Source organism: Peromyscus leucopus, chromosome 16_21 (assembly GCF_004664715.2).
Source record: "Peromyscus leucopus breed LL Stock chromosome 16_21, UCI_PerLeu_2.1, whole genome shotgun sequence".
In the NCBI taxonomy this organism is placed as follows: Eukaryota; Metazoa; Chordata; class Mammalia; order Rodentia; family Cricetidae; genus Peromyscus; species Peromyscus leucopus.
The window spans coordinates 67466684-67490957 of record NC_051084.1 but is presented as its reverse complement, the minus strand read 5'-3'; the positions used below and the strand labels follow the sequence as shown (position 1 = coordinate 67490957).

The 24274-nt window shown below is 42.9% G+C and overlaps 2 protein-coding genes across 2 annotated transcripts in view; one reads left to right on the top strand and one right to left on the bottom strand.

Moving 5' to 3' along the window:
• The window catches only part of LOC114707835 (insulinoma-associated protein 1-like), a 205422-nt gene that overhangs the window by 164593 nt on the left and 16555 nt on the right, over positions 1 to 24274 (top strand). The window contains exon 2 of the mRNA XM_037200251.1: positions 4747 to 4973. The gene's annotated coding sequence lies outside the window, so the exon portion shown is untranslated. The remainder of the gene's footprint in view (positions 1 to 4746; positions 4974 to 24274) is intronic.
• Rcan2 (regulator of calcineurin 2) overlaps positions 1 to 24274 on the bottom strand; it is a 227807-nt gene that overhangs the window by 188262 nt on the left and 15271 nt on the right. The window contains exon 2 of the mRNA XM_028890686.1: positions 4748 to 4974. Coding sequence (XP_028746519.1) covers positions 4748 to 4972 — 225 coding nt within the window. The 5' untranslated portion in view covers positions 4973 to 4974. The remainder of the gene's footprint in view (positions 1 to 4747; positions 4975 to 24274) is intronic.

The following is a 24274-nucleotide window of genomic DNA, read 5'->3' as shown; positions in this document are numbered from 1 at the left end:
GGCAGCATAAACAAAAGCAACACACCTTTACCTAGCTAAAGGAATATTCCTCAACATGAACAAACGTAACACACCTTTACATAGTTAAAGGAATATCCCACAATAGCAGAAATACAGAAAGAACCCACCCTCCTGGGGTGGGCATGACTACAGAAACGCTCAGTGTTTATAAAACACTTGTAAAATCGCCTGTCATCTTTGCAACATACTTGAGGACGGTTGCTGAAGAGAGTGTTGTTGCCATTATCAAATAGATGCATATGTTTTGAAGGCCATTATGAAGTGACCTTGCTGGCTTTCCCTTACTCAATTGAGTTTGGATAAATATTTCACAGCAGTTCTTGTCCTTTAGAAACCAAGGTCCTGTCCAGCAGGCCCAGAGCAGCAAGGAGGTCCCTCCTTCCACCCTTACCCATCTCAAGACTTCACTGGAATCCAGAAAGGCCAACAAGGGTGGGTCACACTAGAGGGAAATGAATCCTAGTTTCTTTCAGGTGTTGGATGCTTTGAAGAATTCAGTTCTAAATGGGTTTCACACAAAAATATTTATACTTCAGGCTGTATTATGCAAACAGCAATCTGCATTTGTTGCTTTCGGATGCCAGTTTCCTCCAGCTCTGGTTATCCTTTGTGTTATATAAACAGCACACCACAACCATCTGGACCACAACAAGCCATGCTGAAGTCTGCGCTCACTCATCGCTAAAGCATCAAATCAAAATACAATCTTTCATTATTCTGCCTGACTGAAAATTGGAATGAATGTCAAAGCCCTCGCAAAGCTGTTCAAAAAATGTGCATCAAGTGTTAGAATAGAAAAATTTTAAAGGATGGCAGAAATGTGCACAGGAGAATACTTAAGCAGAAGCAAACATGACCAGATCATGCCTGATAGTGTTACCTATGGTATGAGTGATTCAATTCAGTATTTCCTTAGCTTGAAAAGGACAGAGCCCCAGGAAAGGCCATCTCAGACACATGGGAGCATGGAGAAGAGTCTATTGGAAGACTCATTCATGAAAGGAAGTGGAAGTTTGACGTTTTTCTACAGCTAAGAAATTTAAAATTAATACTTTACAATAACTGCAAATACAGGCTAAAATCAAAGACACCAATATGCAAATGCCATGATTCAAAAGTGGAATATGACCAAATAAAAGCACCAGGCCATGACTAGTCACATGTGTTAACACCTATGCACATGGAAATGACCATAGACACGAGTGCTAAGCACCAACTCCCTGACCAAATTCCAGGCTATAAAACATGTCTTCCCAACACAATACAAAAGCTATTACTACCATCAGGCCCTGCGCACAGGCAAACACAGGGACTGACGCTTTCTGTATCTTTTTTCTCAGTCTAAAATTACCTTACGCCCTAGCAGATTGCCCAAATTGTCCATCCTTTAGAAACGGCGTCCATCATCAGAATTTGTGGCTCAGATCCATGAAATCGGGACTCTGAAAATAATACCCTTGTGGAATTATATATATATAAAGATCATGGGAAAACTGGGGACTAGAGAGATGACTCAAGATGATTAAGAGCATGTACTGCTCTTCCAGCAGACGAGTTCAGTTCCCAGCATGTTGGGTCGCTCAGTGGCTCACAGTTACCTGTAACTCCAGCTCCAGGGGATTTAATACTCTCTTTTGGCCTCTTCAAGATCTACATACATGAGGTACATATGTAGACAAGCAGGCACATATACATACACAAAAATAAACATTTTAGTTAAAAGGGATTATTGAAACACTAGAGGTCCATGTTAGTTTCCTAATAGTATGTAATAAATGTCAGTGATCAACTTACAAGGAGAAAGGAGTTGGAAGGTTTCAGCCCATGACCCATTGGCCAGATGCCAGATGTGTTGAGGCAGCACATGGTGGCAGAGCGGAATCACTCACCTCATGGCTGGGATACAACAGACCTGGGTGTCACTATGCGCTTGAAGGGAAACCTCACCCCCCAATGACCTAAAGAGTCAAGACTACACCCTGCCTCTTAAAGGTCCCACACCCTCAGCATCATGAATCTGGGGAGTAAGCTTTTAACACATGGGCTTCTGAGGGACAGCTGGTATCCAAAAACTTACTAAGCCACAGGGAAGACTGAATATATCATAAGGCTGAGTATATGTTATATACATGTATAGCATATGTGCATATTTGACTAAATCAAAGCTGATTCTACATCAAATTATTGAATATTCTAGAAATGTTCCACTATTGGTGGCTGGAAGATGACACCAGGACAGAAGACTTCCTGTCTGGTCTGTAAGTTTAATGATGTAGGTACTGGGCAACTGTAAAATCCATCTGGGGCCAGAGAGATGGCTCAGCAGGTAAAGCCACTTACTGCCAAGCCTGACAACCTGAGTTCAATAACTGAGACCCCCATGATGGAAGGAGAGAACTGACTTCGGTGAGCTGTCCTCTGACCTCCACATATACAAACACATATGTACACTAAATAAATAATGCATTTGTTAAATACATGTGTGTATTTAATGTATGTATTATTAAAAATCCATCTCCTTGGCTATAAATCAGTTTCTCAATCATTTGAAATTGGTTCCATCTTTGTGTATCACATTTATCAATATATTATCAAATTATTTTAAAACTAAACACTATCTTATACTGTTACACAGTAACTTTGAGATAAACTAATTGAAAGTATTTTGTAATCCATTTTCTAATCACATCTTCAAAGATCCACATAGACATGGGCACAATCTTCCCATAAATGCCCACCCCCATGCCTTTATCCTTCAGGGTTGAAAATTTAAGTTCAGCCAATCAGCTGGTCTTGAATGGCACTTGTGCACCCGTATTCTCCAAGTTAAAACATCCCAACCTGGAGGGAAGGTCCTTACGACTCAGGAAGTTCTAAATGGAGGCTATGGAGTCTCAGGAAATAAACAACACAGACTTTCCAGGAAATGCTTTAAACTGACTGGTTGCAGAAAGCCCCCTCCCTTCCCAAGGACACAGTCTACAATGAGGACTACTGCCGAGCTAAAACGTTCTCCTATCAGGCTGCCTCAGTCACGCACCACTCTGGGGTCCTGCATTTCCCGAGCTGCACCCATGCTGAGGTGGCTTTCAGTGCAGTTGCCTTGGAGTGATTTCTGCCTTTACCCGTCTTCCTTCAAGTCAGTCTCATAAACACACTTGGTTCACCAAGATGCAATTGTTACTTTGAGACATCATCAGTTTCCTGTCTGGGGTGAATTTGTTTACATCTCTCCAGCACCCAGTAGCACTTCTAAAAAAAAAAAATCAGTGCCTTCCAAGGTACTTATTGTTTCAACTGACCAGTAGTATTCAATCATGAAAGAACAAAAACCTCCACTAAATCTCCCAGGAAAATCCTCTTCACTGTGACACCTGGATAAATGGAAGGAACAGGGGGAAATGGAGAGCCTTAGTTTATGGTTCACGGCAAGCATATTTCAGAGCAAATAACTTACCCTGAATAAATGATAATCTGTTTTGTAATCTGCTTTCCAATCCAGGAACAAAATCCCAATTTCTTCACGGCATGTGCTACTTTCTTGCTTTAAATAGCCTGGTAATCATGGCCCTAAAGCTTCTAATCACAGATAATTCATTGCACTTCAACCTATTTTCAGCCCACAGTTTCAATTGTTCAAGGCCAAAACAATATTGCTCCACAGTGTCTTTAAATGGATTGAAATACCCCTGTCACACACACACACACACACACACACACACACACACACACACACACTGATTTTCTCTGTGGCTCATTAAGAACAATCACAAAAATCAATAAAACTCAGGAACTAAACTTCCAATTAGCTGGGCTCAGTCAACAGTGTCTGGACTTTAGAAATAGAAAGAGCTAGCATTTATAAAATGGCAATTAGAAAGTGTTCACATCTCATACAATGCCACATACTTTACTTTATAAAAAAGGCATTTTCCCCTTAGAAAATACCAATGGCTTACAATATGGTTTAACAGTAAATATTTATAAGTCAGGATCCACATCTATGCAGGAAGATTGGACCCATCCAACTATCTCATTCACAGGATCTGCAACCTGAAATAAACTTCAAAAAAGTCTCCAACTGGAATATTTCCTGTGGTTTCCAGGAACAATTTCACTAACCCAAGTTGGCTTCTTAAAATGAAAAACTAGAAAATGTTTATCCAACGTCAACCTCAGTCCATAGTAGTCTCAAAGCATGAAGCTACCATTGCTGGAGAGCAGTAAAAACACAGTTGGTAACAACCACCACCAATGTCCACATGAGCAGAGAAAAACTCAGATGGCCAGCTAGCGCTCCTTCCTGCCCATCCCAGAATAGTCATCACCTTGAAGAAGGGCAGGGGTTAAAAGGATCTTGTATTGCTCTGAGAAAGCCCGATTATATTTTGGCTGAATGGAAGGGAAACAACTCTTAGGAGTTTTAATCACCTGCTTCCTAGCTTAGGGCTTGTCTCTTATGGTCAAGATTCCGAATAGGGCTTCTGTTAGCTGAACCTACAAACCAGCAAGGACTGGAGTCCATTCCACACAACCTCACCCCCAACCTAGTCAGATACAGCTCCACCTCCGTAACTACCTTATACCAGGCAGGCTTTTCTGGTCCTGATGACCAATGCCCAAAGCAGAGCCAAGTAAATGCATCTAATAACTTCCCGAAGACCAACCCCAAAGGAGAGAGGAGGCTGATGTCAGGCCTCTCCGGGCTTCGGAACGCGGGTCTTACCTTGCTCTCATCTTCTTCAAACACAGACTGGTGGACATTGCAGGCAAACAACGAGTTGGGGAGATCATTGAAGTCGGTGATTGCTTGAAAGGCCTCTTCCGCAAAGCACTGAGTGACGGCCCAGTCTCTGTCTATGCAGCAGAGGAAGAAAAGTCCCCCATCTTCAGGGATGGATGCCTGCTGCCCCAGGCTCCTCATGCCGATGAAGTAGGATTCTCCCCTCATCCCTGAAGAGGTAAAGACAGATGTGTGTTGGGGTGAAACAAAATTCTTAAACTCTTGTTTGAGCACCCCAGTTCTAGGGGCCTGGGATTAAATTAATTAAAAGGAGCACTCCGAAGACCACAGGCACTATCCCTGTTACCTACTGGGTCCCAGGAGTTGTTCTAAATGATTTGCATGTAGCATGTGTGTGCATGTTCATGTCCAGGTCAGAGGTCATACTGGATGTCTCCTTTACTTACTCTCCACATTTTTTTTTTTTTTTGAGACTAGATCTCTTATTGACCCTGGAGGCTGTTGATTCAGGAAGACTGGCTGGCCAATGAGCATTAGGGATCTACCTGCTACCCCATCCCTTCCCCCAAGTGATAAGCTACACTCTTACCTTTTACTGTGAGTGATGGAAACCTAAACTCAGAGAGCAAGCCCTCTCCCTAGTCCCCACATTAACACATTTCTTAAATTCCCACAATGGTCCACAAGCCTGATATTGATATTATTCCCATTTTATCAATTAAGCAACTTATGTTAAGGCTAATGGCAAATTGGCAGGCTAAGATAGAAAACTATGAATTATGACCCCAGAGTTTACTATCCTACGCTGGAGGGATGGAGCAGATCAAAACTGGTAGATGTCTGTTCAAGGAAATATGAATTTCTTCATCATACCCTGAATCTTGATTACCTTGACTCCAACATCTAACAGTTCATGCACACTGACAACATGCATACGTGTGTGAGCACATATAGAGAAACAGATACACATGCCACATACATCTCTTCATAAGACTGCAAGGTGCTGTGAACCAGGCCTGGATCTTGAAAAAAATCAGTGTCATCTGAACCAACCTATAAGACATAAATGCTCCTCCCAGCAGCTGTTATGAAGTTTCTAGAAAGTTCATCTCAACCCTGCTTCCTGACCCCTTCCATTCATCCTTTTCCTAACTGCAAAGTGTTACTCTGGGTTAACACTGGCATGTGGGTCCATGGATTTGGTCAGTGTCCCCACATGTCAGGGATGCCATCTGCTTTTTTCTTTTGTATCTATTTTTATGCCTATAATCTCTGCCACTCGAAGTTCAGGGGCTAGCGGCCCGGAAGTTAGAAGCATTGGCCCGCTGTCAGTCTGACTGAGATAGTTCTAACATGACTCCTGAATCCCCTACAGCAAGTGTCCTTCTCCTCCAAACTGGCAGCGCATTCTCTTGGAATGAAGGAGAGAACGTAGCTACTGCAGGCATCGCCCCGCCTTCACGAGGTTTAGTGAGAAACAATTTGTGTGCTTTTACCTCCTTTGAATCCGAAATGCACTGTGGGATGAGGTCACGTTTGTAATGTTCATTTTTCCTAGAGAAACCCTGATGGGAATTTGGTAAGCAACATTTGATGGGAACACTGCATTATATATGAAATCTGAGACAGAAGTAAAAAAAAAAAAAAAAAAAAAAATCAGTACCTGGGGCCAGCGGGACGGCTCGGCAAGTAAAGGCACTTTCAGCTGAGCATGATGGTCTCAGTTTGATCCCTAAGACCCAAATGATGGAGGGAAAAAAACCAACTCCCCCAAGTGGTCCTCTAACCTCCTCCACTTGTGGGTTATGGCGCACACGCAAGCTCACACACCATCACCCCCCCACCCTTAAAATGATTAATAAAGTATAATAAAATTTTCAAATTAAATAACTTGGCAATAACTCTCATGGTCGATCACTATAAATGTGGTAAATGAGAAAAACAATACAAGTAATTTTGTATTATAAAGTTTTTAGATGTGTGATGAACACCACAGTTTCTGTAGTGAAAGTGACAATGTTTATTTTAAATAAAAATATGACATACTTTTAGGGCTATAAATAACCTAAAAATAAAAATGAATGTTTTTCATTCAAAGGAAAATATCTAAACATCAATAGGAAGCTTAATGACTCATATTTGTTGTATTGTTATTTCAGACAGTTTAACATAATATATGCAATAGTTATTATTTAATCCCATTAGAGTACTATTTTAATAGCAAAAAATAATTGCTAAGAACATCAAAGCGGTATTACATTTATCAAAGGTATGTAGGGAGACTCAAAGTCATAAGGATTCCATAGCCTGATCACTGTCAGTCCATCTCATTTGAAAAATTGCAACTGAATCAAAACTGCTCCCCAAATGTTGTCAGATGAGTTCTGAGACTGACTCAGTTATTCTTTGTCCAAACAAAAGTAAAATCCATAGCCGAACAAATTAACTTAAATAAAGCCAATACTCATCCTCACTCAGAACTCCCTTCCATCTACTCAAAGATTCTGTCTAAGCTGTTCAATGTGATTATCTGCATGAGACTTTATTTTAAGCTCCTTATTTGGAATAAAGACCTAAAGAGTCAATGCATTCTTGGTGAACAACCTACGCTATGTGAACGGAGAAAGACTTCAGAGGTCAGAGCTCTGAACAAAGGACCCTGATTGCCCCGACTTCTCCTTCCGTTCCATGTTCCATCACTGACTCACTTCAGAAGCCGGAGAAGGCAGAGGACGCTGCCCTCTGTGACTCCATTTACCCCTGTCACTCGAGAGCACAAACCTCCTCTCCCTGCCTCCCTCCAGAAAACTAGCAGAGTCTCGTCTTCTCTTGTCCCCTCTGTCCTTTGTCCAAAGATCCAGAGCCACCCCTCAGCTACCCTCTCCCACCTCCCATCTCACGTTCCCTTGCTGGAGAACCTGGACAGCACACTCAGCTTTTCTGTTTGCCTCCCATTCTTACCACATTGCTCTAGGTCCTGCCCATGCGCCCAAGGACTGCCCCCCTGACTCCCTCCACACACACACCCAGCAGGGCTGTTGTCTCCTTTTCCATTTGAGTGGCAGATCAGAAAGGAAAGAGTTACAGATCCCATTCCATGTGAGCCTACATTACGAGCAGCTCAGTGCCCTAGTTCTCTTCTGCAGAGTGGGTGATGGTACTTCCTCTGGAAGGTGGGAAGGCCCGGCTCATCCTCCTGACAGGAAAATCCTCCCAAAGAAACAATAAAAGCTGGCATGGAGTTTGCAAGAAAGCTCGGTTTCCTTGGACTCAACCTTTGATCATCTTCTCACGTCCATATTGCCTCACACAGAACTATGTTAGCTCACTGGGACTAACTATTCCATAAGCTGTCACTCCACTGTTTATGGCGTATTCCTCCTGTCATCTGCTATTATCTTGTGGCTTCAAGCTGACCAAATGATACACCAGTGGGTGTTCTGCCCATTCAAACTTGTTCTTGCTCTTAAAATCGCTGTTAAAACATTTGTGTTGGGCCGGCGGGATAGCTTGGGAGGTAGGGGTGCTTACTGTGCGAGCATGATGATGTGACTTCAATCCCAGAACCCAAGCAAAGGTGAACAGGGAGAATGGAGGACTGCACAAAGCAGACCTCTGACATCTGCAGGAGTACTGGGACATGCATAAACATGTGTGTGCACGTGCATGCATGCACAACACACACAATTAAAAGCTGAAAACATTTACTGCCAGGAACACTCCCTTACATTGGGCCTGATACCCTTGCTGCCAGAAAATTGGTTAAATGAATAAGATGGAAAAGCAATCCATGGAAGTCAGAATGCTGCCTTGACTAGCTGTAAATTTTTTTTAGCAGAAAGTTTACTTCTAAATGCCCAGAAGTTTCTAAACAATATTTTAGTTTGTATTTCCTAAATTTAACATAGAAGTGTTTTCTAGGGTTAATTCCCATCTTTTTCCTTTATTATTGCCTGCTCCTCATTACACTTTTATAAAAGTTAATGGATAGCAATTCTTTTGAAATTTAAATTAGAAGTTTAAATAGAAATATTGCTTTTCCTTTAACAATCAAATGTGAGAAAATAAAATATAGTAGGATAAAGCAAAAGCTTTCCTATCAAAGTTGGACAGTTAGCACAGGGTGTAGGACGATTGGGTGGAAAGAACCTCAGAGGGCAGGACAACGTAGAGAACTCTGCCTCTCTAGAGGGAAGATGATTGCTCCCAGAACCTTACCTGGGGCAGAAATACCCTGGGCTTCTTCCCACCCACTGTCTCAGTCATCAGCAGGGAGCTGCCTGAAAGAGCCTGGTCTTGGGGTGAGTGCCATGATGTCAGAACACAGTCCAGGAACGGAGTCCTGAGTCCTTTGAGAATTCTGAGTGCTTTCAAGAAAACAAGGCAAAAATCACGTGACCTCAGTTTCTTCAAAACATGGAATTATTCTCGGAATGTGTTTTGGGGCCCCTCCCAGGTATATCGGATAGGAATGAGTTTACGTCAGATTACTCACTATTGCTTGCTGCTGATATTCATTTAAATGTCCGTATGCTTCAGTAGAAAAACATGTTTTTGCCACAACTGTACGCAGCTTGGACTCAGGAGAACTTTACTCATATGAATTTTTTTAATCTTCAGAGCATAAAAATTGTCTGATGCTCTGAATAAAGTTGGCTATTGCATGAGAAAAGAAAAAGAGAAAAGAGAATTGGGAGAGGCCCAGAACTCAAATAGAATGAAAGGAGTGATTAGGATTAGTGTATTCACTGTGCAATAGGAAACAGTATGTTTAAATGCCACATTATGACAACCTTCAAACAAGATGATCACTAACCTTTTGTCAGCATAACTGAACACCAGAAGAGAAAGCTGTGAGGATGCAAAGAACATCCTAGTAATTAAATATTAACCCCACAGCACAACTGAACTGGTTGTCTTTTTTAATTTCCCTTTTTTATCTGCAATTAAAACCTTCCAGGCAACCATCGTCGACACAGCGTCACCTAAGAAGGTGTACAATGTGTTGTTCTTATTTTGAAGCATGAGGTTGGCCATCCAACGGGACCTTCTGTTCACAGACTCACCTGCCCACTGCCTAGGACACTGGTACTGCATCTTGGAAGTTCTCCAAGCACCCTCCCTGGCCCTCCCATGGACTACCCTCTGCTGGGACTAGTGCTTCCTCCCTCTGTGTCTCACCCAGGCTAGTGCTTCCTGAGAGCGGAGCCAAAGACAGGAGGATGGAGACAGCACAGATGTCTGTCAAAGCCCTCCACGTGGTATTTGCCCGTATTATACAACCGTGAGTCCCTTCCTGGAGGGAACGAGCAGAGAATGCAGCAATCAACTTAAAATTCACTAATAAGACACTCATCCGAACATTTACACTAAGAACAAAAGTAATCCTTTCCTTTAATATTTGATTTGGAAAATGCTATTTTATAAAAGAAGAATAACAAACTACTCAAAGAATCCATGTGGTGAAAGTAAAAATATCCATGGAGTACAACAAAACAGCATGTGTGATTTTTTTTTTAATTCCATGAGGTCACTAAAGAAAAATTAGGGAATTCAGGACTATACTGAGAAGGGAATAAATGGAGTTCATAATCCTGCTGTCTGAGAAATTCTGGCTAACAGCTTGGGGTATTTTATTCCAGTGCCTCGTGTGTGTGTGTGTGTGTGTGTGTGTGTGTGTGTGTCCACACACATGTGCACATGTGTGTGGAGGTGCTACAAGACCTTTGTGTATGTGCACATGTCCACGCACATGCCGGGGTACATGCACACATGTACACAGGAAAGCCAGAGGTCAACCTCAGATGTGTGTTCCTCAGATGCTGTCGACCTTGTGAGGCAGGGTCTCTCACTTCCCTGGCGCTAGCCAAACAGCTAACCAAGGAGCCCCAGAGATCCTTTCATCTCTATTCCTTGGTGCTTGGAGTGTGAGTACAAGCTGCTGCACCAGGCTTTGATGTGTAAGCTGGGGGTGCAGCCGAGAGCACCCACATTTATGCGACAAGCACTTTATGCACTGAGCGATCTTGCAATCCACTCCAGTACCTTTTTGCACATGTAAAATTCTAAGAGTTAGGATCATGTTCTAGGACTACAGGACTTTCCAGGTTTTGTTTTTCTTAAGTCTTTGTTTTTCTGAGACAGAGTCTGGTGTTATAGCTCAGGTCAACTTCAAACTCATTATATAGCTTAGGACGTCCTTAAAATCTTAATTCTCCTGCCTCACCTCCAAAGTGCTAGGATTATAGGCATGCGCCATCATGCTAAGAAAATAACATTAATTTTAATAGCCACATCGCCTCATAGTGTTTAGGTCTGTCATCATTTATTTAGGCTTTCTTCTGTTGTTTGACATTTGGACATTTCCATCAGTGGATCTGGAAAAGAGACACAACTATTAAAATATAAAGTCCCCCATGGGAGAAGTGGAGAAGCTCCAAACTTCCTTAGAAGCAGAAGGCACACATTTTAAAGAATCAATTAAAAAACAAAACAAAAAATGGAAATCTCCCAGGGGCAGTCCTTTGCTACAAACAGGAGTGGAATTCTGCTTGTCAGCAAAAATGCAGAGCTACTTTGTGTATCTTACAAGGAGTCTACGTGAAGGCATCTTGATGATCCCCAAATAATGGGCAAATAATGGATGTTTATTATTATTTTGAGGCTTATCAACAGCATGCCAGTGGCATGGAGAGGCAGATTTTCATGTACAACTGTTAAATGTGTCAACATGTTTCACAGTCCAGCATCTGCCCTGAAAGTTAAGCCTACATCAGTCATCATAATGAAAAATGAGAACCAACCCTCTTTGAATATTTGGGGTGAGTCCTGCCAGAGCCTCTTGGAAGGGAAAGACATTGAGAAGGAAAAAGTAATTAAAATAAAAAAATAAGCCTGTCTCCCATGGCATCAATAAGCGAAATGAAGTTTATTTAAATATTACAAAGTAAGGACCATTAGTGTAAAACGGTTGAATGGGACTCACTGTCATGCAATGGGGAAAAGCTGGGATGTAGAGGGTCAGCCATCATTTAATTTCTTTGCTGACATGTGAAAGTAATACTCATGCAGGATTTTTCAAACAACCTAATTGCATTTATTAATTAAACATGAAAAGACTGGAGATGAAGACAGTATGTTTCCCACTCTAAATATAAGCTGCTTGACAAATATACCAGCCTTACAGGAAACTAGAAAGCAGTAGCTACTGGACACGTGTCTGTCACATGCATTCGAGAATAAATCCTCTCTCCCTTGACAAACTCCAGGCAGAACTATCACTCAATTTCTTCAGAAGGAATTGCTTTCCACAGCTCTCTGACTTCATTCTTCACAAACCTTTCTATGGTCCTATGAAATCCAGGGGGAAATAAAGAACATTTGCTCCTGTTGGATGTTGTTATTGTCACAGAGACACTACTTCCATGACATTCAAGTTTCCAAATCCCAGAATCCTCAAGTTTTCACCTTTCCAATAACGGGTCATCCATCCCATAATAATGGAGTGTGTGCACTGTCCCTCAGGACCCCTGTCCTGGGTGGAGAAGGGTGGAGCTAATTGGAAAGCCTTGGGAACAGTTGAGGAGCCACAGAAGAAAATATAAATATAAAACTGTAAACATTCACAGAGATGCTGAAACTAGCCTTAATATCAATCAAAATCACTTAGTCAATCATGTCACATACAACCTATTTTTAAAAATAGCTTATGCACATCTGGAGGGCTAAAATGATGTGGTTAAGAGCATGCACAGGACCTGAGCTCAGTTCCCAGCCCTGGTTTTTGGGCAGCTAACTACCATCTTTCACTCCAGCTCCAGAGGATCCAATTGAGATATCCTGGTCTCTGTGGGCAACTGAACTCACATGCACATACACACCCATACACATAAAATTTGCATCTCATCTGACTCACTTAGTATGGAAAGAACATCATGGCCAAGAGGAGATACTAAAACAATTGGGAAGTACCACATAGAAGGAACAAAGTCAAGTTATCTGGGAGAGTGGCAGAAAAAGAGATCGCAGGTGGATACCCAGGGAATGAGTCTTGAGTGAGTTCTGATTGCCTTCAAATTCTAAGTGGGGTATGGCACCCAGAGAGTAAAACACAATGCAGAAATAGTTTAGATGAACACAAGGGCACGAGGCTCCTTGAGCAATTGTAGTTAAAGCAGGGAAACCTACCTGGGGCCTTGGGGCTTGGTCTCAGTAATGTTTAGGTAGCCAGCCCCCTTATCAGGCACAATCTATCTAATATAAGTCAGGGGGCACTCCAAGGAACAAGACTCATCACTTAAAGATGTCTTTACACCTTGCCATTTCCTCTTTCCATGATAGGAAGAAAATACACAAGAAAAGAGAGGGGACCTTATAGTGTTTAACAAAAGCCTTTCTGCAGGGTTTAAACCTCACATTGGATCTGGGTGTGGTGGATCACACCTGTAATTCTAAACCTTATACTCGATCTGGGTGTGGTGGATCACACCTGTAATCCTGAACCTCACATTGGATCTGGGTGTGGTGGATCACACCTGTAATCCTGAACCTCACTTTGGATCTGGGTGTGGTGGATCACACCTGGCACTTAAGAGGCTGAAGTAGAAGCATTACCATGATCTTGAATCTAACTTTGGCCACATAGTGAGTGCCAGGCCAGCCTGAGCTAAAATGTAAGACCCTATCTCTAAACCAAGACAAAAATTTTATAAAAATAAAACAAAAAGGTTGCCCTCCTAGAACAACAGACAGCTCATCTCACAAAACAAAAGCAAAAACTGGGGAAGTCATTCAGACAGGAGTGGTGGTGGTGGTGGAGCTGTCCAGCATGTGGGACATGGAGCAGGAGCACCAGTTCAAAGTCATCCCAAGCAACTATGTTGTGAGGCTGAGGCCAGCTCCTGGTTATGAAGGACCGTCTCAGAAGCAAATCAAAAGAAAATGAAATAACCACAACAAACAACACCTTAGTTTATAAGATTATAATACAACCTGCCCATATTCCTCTCCTATTCCAAGTAAAAAAGCAAGACTTTTAATACTAAAATAATGATCTACAAAAGGAGAGAAAAGAACAAGGAATAGGAAACCACCCTAAGCCTTGTTGTAAGTTTTAAAAATTCTTCCACCTTTCCATACATGCATGTAATGCATTTTGATAGTTTCCATCCCATGACTCTGTTCTGATGAAGCTGTCTTCCCTCCCACACCCACTTTCCCATATTTACTGGTGTTCTGTTTTATTTAGGGCCCACTGAATTTCGTTAGAGACGTTTGTATGAGCATGGACGGGGAGTATTAACTGGAGAGTGCTCAACAATCTAGTCTGCATATATTTTTATTCGATAATGGGAGACCAGTGATATAAGGCCGCTTGCAATAGGCAAGAGAAGCAAGGCCTCAGTTCTTTGCTCTGGACAGCCGATGGGGGTAAATAAGGCACAGGAGACATGGAAGCGGCTCATGAATAATTCACTCTGATGTCAAGTCCAATTTTGATTTAAAAACAAATAATTGCATTGTGGGAGATTTGTTAGTTTACAGGAACTAAAAGACGACAGCTTCTACTTGAATATTAATGAAAACTTAAATGTAATGTTGCTTTAATGGACAGTAGGAAAGAAATTCTGATTTTAAGTTGATGAGATTAAGTGAGTCCATTTTAATTTTTAAGGAAGCGAAACCTATACAAAATTTTGTCCTGCTTTAAGATAACCCCTTGAGCGCTAGAATCAAGTGTAAATGAAATATTTAAAGTCAGTTCACTAGATGAACATGCTTATATGCTTAGTAATGATTTTACAGTTAAATCTTACCCTTAGCATTCACTTTGGACCAGCCTCCTAGAAGGGGTCCTTTTAATTGCCTTTTTGATACTTTAATGTCTAGATATTCCTGGGGAGGGGGTAAGACAAGACTTTTGTTCATTTTTTTCTCATCTTATAGAGAGATTGAAGTCTAATATTAGTAACCACAAGCTGTGCTGGGATCCTGAGGCACAAAGGGGAGACGCAATGTTCTTGAGCTGCACTCCACAGAAACCCATTAGAGCGCCTTCTGAAATATAATGGAACCTATTTAATTCAGTTGCAGAATTTTCACACCTGCTGAGCTGTGTGAACCTCATGCTATTCTCGATGCCGGTTGGGATCAGTCCTGAAAGAGTCAGGAACATAAAGTTTTTAACTTGTGGTTTTCAAAGGCATTTGTTATCTATGTCTCTCTTCCAGATGCTCCCCGAAGCCACAGTTCTCCCTCCAGCTCATACTGGACCATAATGTAATTAATTCAGTTCCCCAATGTCACAGCATCTTAGGAATGCTTATGAAGTGTTTAAACCAAGCATGTTGTCTCTTTCATTTTGCTGTGCCCTAGGGCAGTGAAGGGATTTACCTTCGTGCTTGCAATAATGTCTTTGTACAAGGCCTCCCAGGAGAGTGGCACATCTGTTTGGTCTTCTAAATGGACATAATGAGAAGCGAGGGAAGGGGGCCTGATGGAGTAAGCAGAGAGGGGATTTGTCCCCCATTTCTGCGAGCCTACCTGAATAACATCATTAAAATAAGGTCACTAGAATAGAGGTAGATGGGAAAACCCATCTTTAAGGAGGAAAATGATCATTTTAAATGATGTTTTTATTTATCCTTTGGGAATGTAATGAGTACAGTATATTTCTATCATATCCACTCTCCTCTCCTCTCCCCAAGCCCTCCTGGGTCCCCCTCATGTCTCCCTTATGACTTCATGTCCTCTTTTTTCCATCCTTTTTTGACATTAACTTGTAATTCCATCATGGTTCTTTCCCTTTTCTCCTCTCAACTCTTCCATGTGCTGGTCCCCTTGCTCTCCGTGAAATTTATGGCCCAAGACCTTGTTTTCATTAGTTGTTGTGAGATGTGTGTGTCTGTATTCATTCATAAATACAGAAATACTATCTGCTCAGTCTCTATAATGTTATGTGTATGGGCAAAAAATATCCCAAGCATGATTTCTATATTTAAAATTTTGTCATACTTTATGACTATTCAGACTGATCTGATAAGTGTCACAAATTTATGTTATTACATTACATTAATTACATTAGTTCTGGGATTATTAATGATGCTATGTGCACATAGTGATGACTTTAGTCACAAAGACTCTTCTTTTTCTTTTTTGTTTGGAGATTATAATATAAATACATCATCTTTTCATTCTCTTTTCCACCTACAAACTCTCCCATATACCTTTCCTTGCTCTCCTCTGAATTCATGGCCTTTTAAAATTAATTGTTTTTCCATGCACAAATGTATATGCATATACATGTATATATTCTCAAATGTAACCTGCTCGGTCTGTATAATGCTGCTATCTGTGTGCACGTCTTCAGGACTGACCGGCCATTTGGTATTAGATAACCATTTGGTGTGCTCGTCCCTGGGGGAGACAATTTCTCTCCCTCTCAGCATTCCATTGAGGAAATTCACCTTTGATGAAGCATGAGAGGATGAGGACATGTTTTTCTTTCCCATTATTATTGTTTTGAGTCTTTTGGCACGAGGTATTTATGTTTCCCAGGCTAGCTTTAAATGCTCCATCCTCCTGCCCAAGGGGCAGTACTATTGATACTACTACACCTTACCAGTTGATGTACTTGAAAGCCAGATGAACCTGTGTCTACAGAGACTAACCAACCTATAATAGACCACAGACCTATCCAACAAAAACAAACAATATCGAAGCACTTGCCCCAGCTCCAAAGAGAAGGGACTGTGGTCAAGGAAATGACTGGCATGTTACAGATGGACACTTTGAAAAGAACTTATAAAGGGACTCTTCAACAAAGCACCCAAGGGTGGACTAGGTGGAGATGAGTCATAACAGAACTTAGTGCAAAAGGCTGGGCTGCCACGATCCCTTGAGCTGAAGAGCCAAGGACCTGCCAGGTCTAGAGAAACTCTGGGCCCTGGGGCTTGCTCCTGGCAGTTCTTCTGCTGAGGAATCCAGTCAGTCCTCAGTAGCAACACAGTGAGGATCCCAGGGGAATTCACCCCACCTTGTTCTCTTGCTGACCCCCTACCAGTTCCTCCCATTGATCAAGAGTGACTGGAAATCAGAGGGCAGGAGGATGCTGATGCAGAGCAAGTGGATGGGTGGGTAGGTTAGCTACCACAGCACTGTGGGAAAGGCAGGAGATGTCAAAACCAGCCTTTATAAATATGTAAGAGCATAGAAACTCCATAGGTTCACTTCAGTGGAACTTTACACAAACTTAAAGCTATCATTTATGAACGAGCAGTTCTAACCAGGGCTTATATAATATAGTTGAAGATTCACCATCTCTGACCACATCTTTTCCTAAGAACCAAGAAGAAAAGGAGGTGAGTGACTCTGATGTAATGAACACCCTGTGCCAGTGTGAGAGACACTTGGAAACAGCTAAGGACCCTGTCATTCTGTGGAAGAAACTCGGAGCCTGAAGCCTGACAAGGCAAGTAATTATATGCAAGATAACTCCTCACAGGAGGAAGATGCTTCAAAAGTGAGCAGCAGAGTCTGTGGATGTTGCCATGGTAACTCAAGTAAAATTGATCCTGTCAACTTTCACCTTTTACCTTCACACAGGGTGTGGAGGTCTGGGGAGGAAGAGAGGGAATAGAAAAAAAAAAGCAGGGAGAGACTTGTTTTTGCTCTTTTTGGGGGGCCTGCCACCCAGCTCCCAAATAAATCACACATGGAGGTTTATTCTTAATTATAAATGCTCAGCCTTAGTCTTGTTTCTTGACAGCTTTCCTTAACTTATCCCGTCTACCTTTTGCCTCTGGGCTTTTCCTCTTCTCTTATTTCTGTAAATCTGACTCTTACTCCATGGCCTGCTGTGTAGCTGGTGGCTGGCCTCTAGAGTCCTCCTCCTTCTCTGGCTACTTCTTCTTCCTTTCTTGTTCCCCAGATTTCTCCTTCTATTTATACTTTCTGCCTGACAGACCCACCTATTTCTCTTTCCTTCCTCAGTATTGGCCATCAGCTCTTTATTAGACCATCAGGTGTTTTAGACAGGCAAAGGAACCCAGCTTCACAAATGCAGAAGTAACACACCTTAAAGTAATATTCTACAACAGAGACAAGCAGCTTTGAAGAAAATAGAGCCCACACCTTTTAGTCAAAGGGAATTATTGGGGACCAGAAAGATGGCTCCGTGGTTAAGAGAACGTGTTGCATGCTTTTGCAGAGGACCTGAGTTCCATTCCCAGGACCCATGTTGGGCAGCTCACAATCACCTATAACACCAGCTCCAGGGATCCAATGACCTCTTCTAGCCTCCATAAGCACCTACACGCACTTGGTATGTGTACGAACACTTTAGGTCCACAGGTTGTCCCTTGAACATATCTGTGGGACACTATCTTGATTTCTAATTCATGTGAGAGAGCTCAGCCCACTGTGGGTGTCATCATCCCTAGGCAGGTGATCCTGGGCTAGACAAGAAATATAGCTACACATATGCCAGAGAGAAAGCCAACAAGAAGCATTTCCATATGGCTCCTGCTTGAGTTCCTGCCCTGACTTCCTTCCGTGATTGACTATGACCTGAAAGTCTACACCAAATAAACCGTTTGATCCTCTAAGTTGCTTTTGGTCATAGCGTTTTTCTCAGAGCGACAGAAAGCAAGCTAGAACAGACATCTTCTGAGAGCCTCCCTCAAGTCTATTTCTTGGTCTCTCAGAACTCATCTATCAATGAGTCCTATCTGGGGTCACTGCTTTTGGCTCTAGCCTGAGTCTGGCCTGTACTCAGTGAGATCTCCCCTCAATAACCACTTTCATTGTCCCTCTCGGGACACTAACTTGGTTTTCCTTTTGTACCCATTTTGTCTTGTTATTTTCTCCTCAGTGCTGTGGGCAGTGTTATATCTTTCCTGCCTGCAGGGCCTCTGTCGTGACTAGTCGAGACCTTCCATTTGCAAGGTCATCCCAACGCTCCTGAATTGAATGGCACTTGAGGAGTTCTGATTTTGACTTTCCCATCTCAACCTTACTGGTTGTGAGGCTTTAACCTCAGGGTCCAGTTCCCTCACCTGTCACGGATGGACAAAAGGAGATTATACTCATGATTCTTCTTTGGAGGTTTATTAACTCACACAGGAAGGACAGGAGAGGAAGTGACTGAGACACACTGTGATCACTTGCTTGATTAAATCTGAGCTGTCCCTCATACTGACCATCTTAGTTCTCAACAAAGAATCTCCACAACGGAATGGGTCCCCACATGACACAGCGGTTCTCCCTCCCTTTCACTAGAGTCATCCAGGGAGAGAATATGTATGTGAGGTAGACTTTGGGTTTGAAGTTGGTCTGGCTTCCGAATACAGCATACTCCGTCTCCCAGCGCTGGGACCTTATGCATGTCCTGTTGGAGCACAATGGTTCTGTCTCAGAGGGGATGGGATGTTTCATGGACTCAATGTAATGTATTTAATCACCCCCCACAAAACATCTAAAAAAAAAAAAAAACCTCTTTATGAGCTCTTTAGAAGAAACTAAATCGGTTTGAAATCGGACAGACCCACACTCAAAAGTCCCAGGCCCCCATCCTCCATCATCTGTCCATCAGGAGATGGACTGAGAATTGCAGCTGGCACTAGCTGAATCCTCTTGCTGTGACTTTACTATGATTGTAGGCAAGTCAGTTCCATTGACTGAGCCTCAGTTTCCACCCCTAAAAGGAGGGCCATTGAGGTAACCCTGGTGGAGAATTTAGCCCAAAGCCTGGCCAATCCTCCTCTTCCATTCAATCGTCTCTGTGCAATGTCAGTCAGGGCAACAAAATGTCTGACCTAGACAACTGAAAGCGAAGGAAGGTTCATCATTGATCAGAGTTCCAGCCCTCACACAGCGCATCCCTTTGGGCCTGGAGGGAGGTCGAATATCATCAAACAAAGCTGCCTATCTCATGGCACCCAGACCGCAGAGTGGAAGGCAAACCCCAGGGACATCTAGCAGGCTTCACCTCCTAAGGGTTCCTTCACCTCCCAACAACACCACAGGCTAGTGACCAAGCTGCCCACATATCACCCCTGGGAGGCATTTAAGATGCAATCATGACCACTTGCTGCTGGGTGTTTATTCAATAGCTGCCTATATCTTCAACTACTTCTCTGTTCTCCAGTAACTGTTCAAGATTAAGACCCAGGTCTTAAAGTCGATATTCTGTCTGCCCATCTTAAACCAGACTGTGCCCTGAGGCGATTGCCTTTCTAACAGGTTCCCTGCTCCATTTACCACTCCATTACCTCGAAGAACCAGTTTTTCTCATAGAGAAAAGTACAGGCAAGGCTTCATCAGCAGCTCCAGGGCACCTTGCCCACCACGGGTACCACCAACTGGCGAAACAGCTCCTGGAATGGCTATCTGGCTCCTCCCTTCTGCATCCCTGCCTGCACATGTGTTGTTATTTACAGCTATTGGCAAGGGGAACCCTTTTGTTGACATTTTTGCATCTTATCCCATATGTTGAACATTCTTCTTTCTTCCTGTGGTGGCTGGCACCCTGCAAAGCTTCTGATCCAGCAGTACCGGCAAGACAAATGGAATGCCCAACTGCATTCTTAGAGGGAGAAACCAAGGGTATTTTTCACTAAGCAAATATTATCTGCCTTATTTCAATTCTCACTTTTTCCCCCTCATAAATCAGAAAACTCTTTCAGAAATTGTTGGACGTTTTTGAGGATTTGTTGAGCCATTTGGAAAAAAATGGTTCAGTTCTTACAAATATACATTGAAATGTGTCTCTTTTTATACTATTTTTTCTTTAATTGTTTTGTGTGTGGGCAATTGGTCTGCATGTATGGCTGTTCATCATGTACATGCAGTGGCCACACAGGCCAGCAGAGGGCGGTAGATCCTCTGGAGCTGGAGTTACACATGCACCGCCTTGTAGGTGCTGGGAATTGGAGCCAATCCTCTGAAAGAGCAGCCAGTTTCTTAACCACTGTGCCATCTCTCTGGTCCTTAAAGTGTGTTTCTTGCTTACCTACTAATAGCTTTCTAGAAGCCTTGCAAATGCTTCTTCATGACCCAGGTAAGCAGTTGAGCACCCTCTATTTAACCAGAGCTGACACTGAGCAAACCATACTCCTCTTTGACTTAGGATGGAGCTGCGCTGAAGGAACCCATCACACTGGTGGGTGGTGGTGAAAATAAGAGTGTCTTTTGTGTACTGTCACTAAAGCTATTGTGGCCATCTGGCTCTCCTCCCATCCTTATGTGCACACAGTGCCATTATTACAATTCATAAAAATGGGCTCAGCTGGTCAAGGTCTCAGAGACAGAGCAGCAGCATCAAGGCTAGAATGAAGGTGCTGGCATTTTTAGTTTTTCCATCAAACCAATTCAAAACAATGAGAAAAATATCAATGGCTCTTTTGGGGACATTGCTATCTATGAGGTGAAACAAATAATTAACAAAGTTATAGAAAATAACCTAATAAAGATGAGTAAAAAATATAGGCAATGCTACCCATTGACTCTATCTAGAAAACCACATGCCAAACATAACTGACCAAAAAAAAGGCAGTGAAATGATTCCTAACAATATTCTGCTATACTCAGAGATTGGTGCCCAGCCCAATCATCATCAGAGAGGCTTCCTCCAGCAGCTGATGGGAGCAGATGTGGAGACCCACAGCCAAACATGAGGCCGAGCTTGGGGAGCACTGTGGGAGAGTGAGAGGAAGGACTGTAGGATCCAGAGGGGTTGAGGACACCAGGAGAACATGGCCAACAGAATCAACTGAGCAGGGCTTATAGGGAAACCAAAGCAGCAGTTACAAAGCATGTATGGGCCTGTACTAGAACCTTCTACCTATATGCTGTTGTTGTTTAGTTTGGAGTGTTTGTGGGACCCCTAACAGTGGGAGAGGGTTGTCTCTGACTCTTCTGCCTCATCTTGGGATCTTTTCCCTTCTACTGAGTTGCCTTATTCAGTCTTGATATGAGGGTTTGTGCCTAGTCTTATTTCATCTGGTTATGCTGCGTTTGATTGATATCAATGGAAAGCCTGCTTTTTTCTGAAGGGAAACAGAGGAGCAGTGGATCTGGGGGAGAGGGGAGCTGGATGTAGGGAGCTAGGGGGAGTGGTCAGGATGTATTGTATGAGAGAAGAATAAATTTGTAAAAATTTAAAAAAAAAAAATTGAAATGTCAAAAAAGGAAGAAAGAAAGCCACACACCAGTTCATGAATGAATGTTTGTTTACCCACAAGAGGCTCAGTCATGGAAGATGGTAGTGAACCACAAGCATGGTGCCAGCTCTCATGGCTAAAGCCTACAGGTGGGGCGTCTGAGTGTCATGGTACAATAAGAAACATATACTTCAGTCTCGCTCGACATCTTTGGCTCTCAGGGCCTAAAACTCTTGGGAATTTTTTTTTTTTCAATTTGAACAACAGAAGAATTGGAGTGCGTTTGCTTAAAGACTTGATCTTCCATCCTGGGTTCTTAAACCAGCCTGGGCTGGCCAGGGGGTGAAGGGTCTTCCAATATTCACAAGCCCCTCCCAGGTTTTTGGTAGTAATATTGTTAGAAAGCTCCCAATAATCATGGAATGAGAGCTGGTTACCAGGGGAACCAGCCTGTGATGGGGGAGGGGACATGGATCTTCAGCCCCAGTCCTTAAACTCCAGGGAAGAGAAAGAAAGAGGCTGGGGGTCCGGCTGATCCTCAATGGCTGATGACATTGTCACTTACACATGAATGATAAATTCTCAGAGAGACAGAGGGGAGGGGAGGAGGAGGATTTGGAGTCCCACCATGTTGCTGAACACATCCATGAGCCAAAAGGAGTCATACCCCATATCTACGAGGACAGAAACTCCCACTCAGAGTCACTCTGTGTAGCTCTTCCCCTGGCTCTGCTGCTGTGTCCTTCCTTTGGAATTAAATGGTAATATTAGGCCAACTACTTCCCTGTGTTCTATGAACTCCACTAACAAATCATCAAACCCAAGGAAGGGACCATGGGAGGCCCCATTTGACAGCTTGTCTTACGTCCCTGTCAAGGGAGAGGCAGTCTTTGGAGGCTGAGACTCGTGGAACCTCGTGTTAATGCCATGTCGACAGGGACGGCACTGTGTCAGATTGTAAAACACATGGCTGGTGTTGAGTTGGTGGGTGTACAAAACAAAACTCACACATCTGTTGATCAAGTGTCCTGTACTGTGTTGAGTGTGGTAGAGCACGCCTCCCCCCCCCCTCCCCCGCCGCCCAGTGTGCTTGGTACTTCTTGCTGACTAAGGGTCTTTACAGACCTATGTGTTACTGGAGGCGGGACGTCATCACACAGACCTTGGCTACATCAGTGTGCTCTGAAATACCTCTGGATTCCTCCTTTTCTTCTCTAGCTCGGGTCCTTAAGGGTACACGGGCTCTGTTGGGTACTACTAACAACGAAAAGTAAAAATCAGAAAACCAGGACCCAAAGTATGAGTTGGCCCCCTTTGCAGAACATTCTTGACTTCTTTAAGGCTTAATTTACAATTTATAAATTCCCACCTGTAACATTTTTGTGCAACGTTATTTAAAAACAGCATCAGATGATGTTAAAAGTCACAGATTCCAGCTGTACTGCTTATCTATTTGTTGAAGGGCCTGGGGGCCTTAGTTGTGCCTCAGTTTCCCCATCTGTCAGATATGGAGGAGATGCGATGTTGGGTATGGAGTATCAAGTGTCAAGGGATTGGAAGAGGGAATGAATCACACCTTACACACGTCTGAGCCAGATACATATTATTATTAACACAGATGATGCCTGCTGAACAGATACGCTGTTCATATCAGTAATTAAAGGGCATGTGACTGGGGCTTGTTGGCCGCCAGCCTAGCTTCTGCGTCAGTGAAAGACTACATCTCGAGGAAATAGGGTAGAAAGTGCTAGAATGGGGCAGTTAATGTCCTCCTTTGGCCTCCACAAGTGTGCAAAGGTTTGCATAGCCACACACATGTGCTCACACACCACACCTACATACAGGCACACACACATACATACATACACACCCACATAAACATACACACAAAAAGATTTTTCTGCATATGCCTCACTATTCTCTTTTTATTTATATTTCAATGAAGTTTCCTTATTTTAATAAAACCTATGGAGTAGGATTTTTTGGGGGGGGCCGGGGGTTTGGTTTTTTTGGAGATAGGGTTTTTTTCTGTAGTTCTAACTGTCCTGGAACTTGCTCTGTAGACAAGGCTGCCCTTGAACTCACAGAGATCCACCTGCCTCTGTCTCCTGACTGCTTGGATTATTGATTTTAATTGTGTGTGTGTGTGTGTGTGTGTGTGTGTGTGTGTGTGTGTGTGTGTGAGTGTGTGTGTGTGTGTGTGTGTACCATGTGGGTGCAGTGCCTTTGGAGGTCAGAAGAGGGCGTTGGATCCCCTGGAGCTGGAGTTACAGGCAATTGTGAGCCCTGTGGTGTGGATACTGGGTGCTGGACTTGGGTTCTCTGTAAGAGCACCATGTGCTCTTAGATG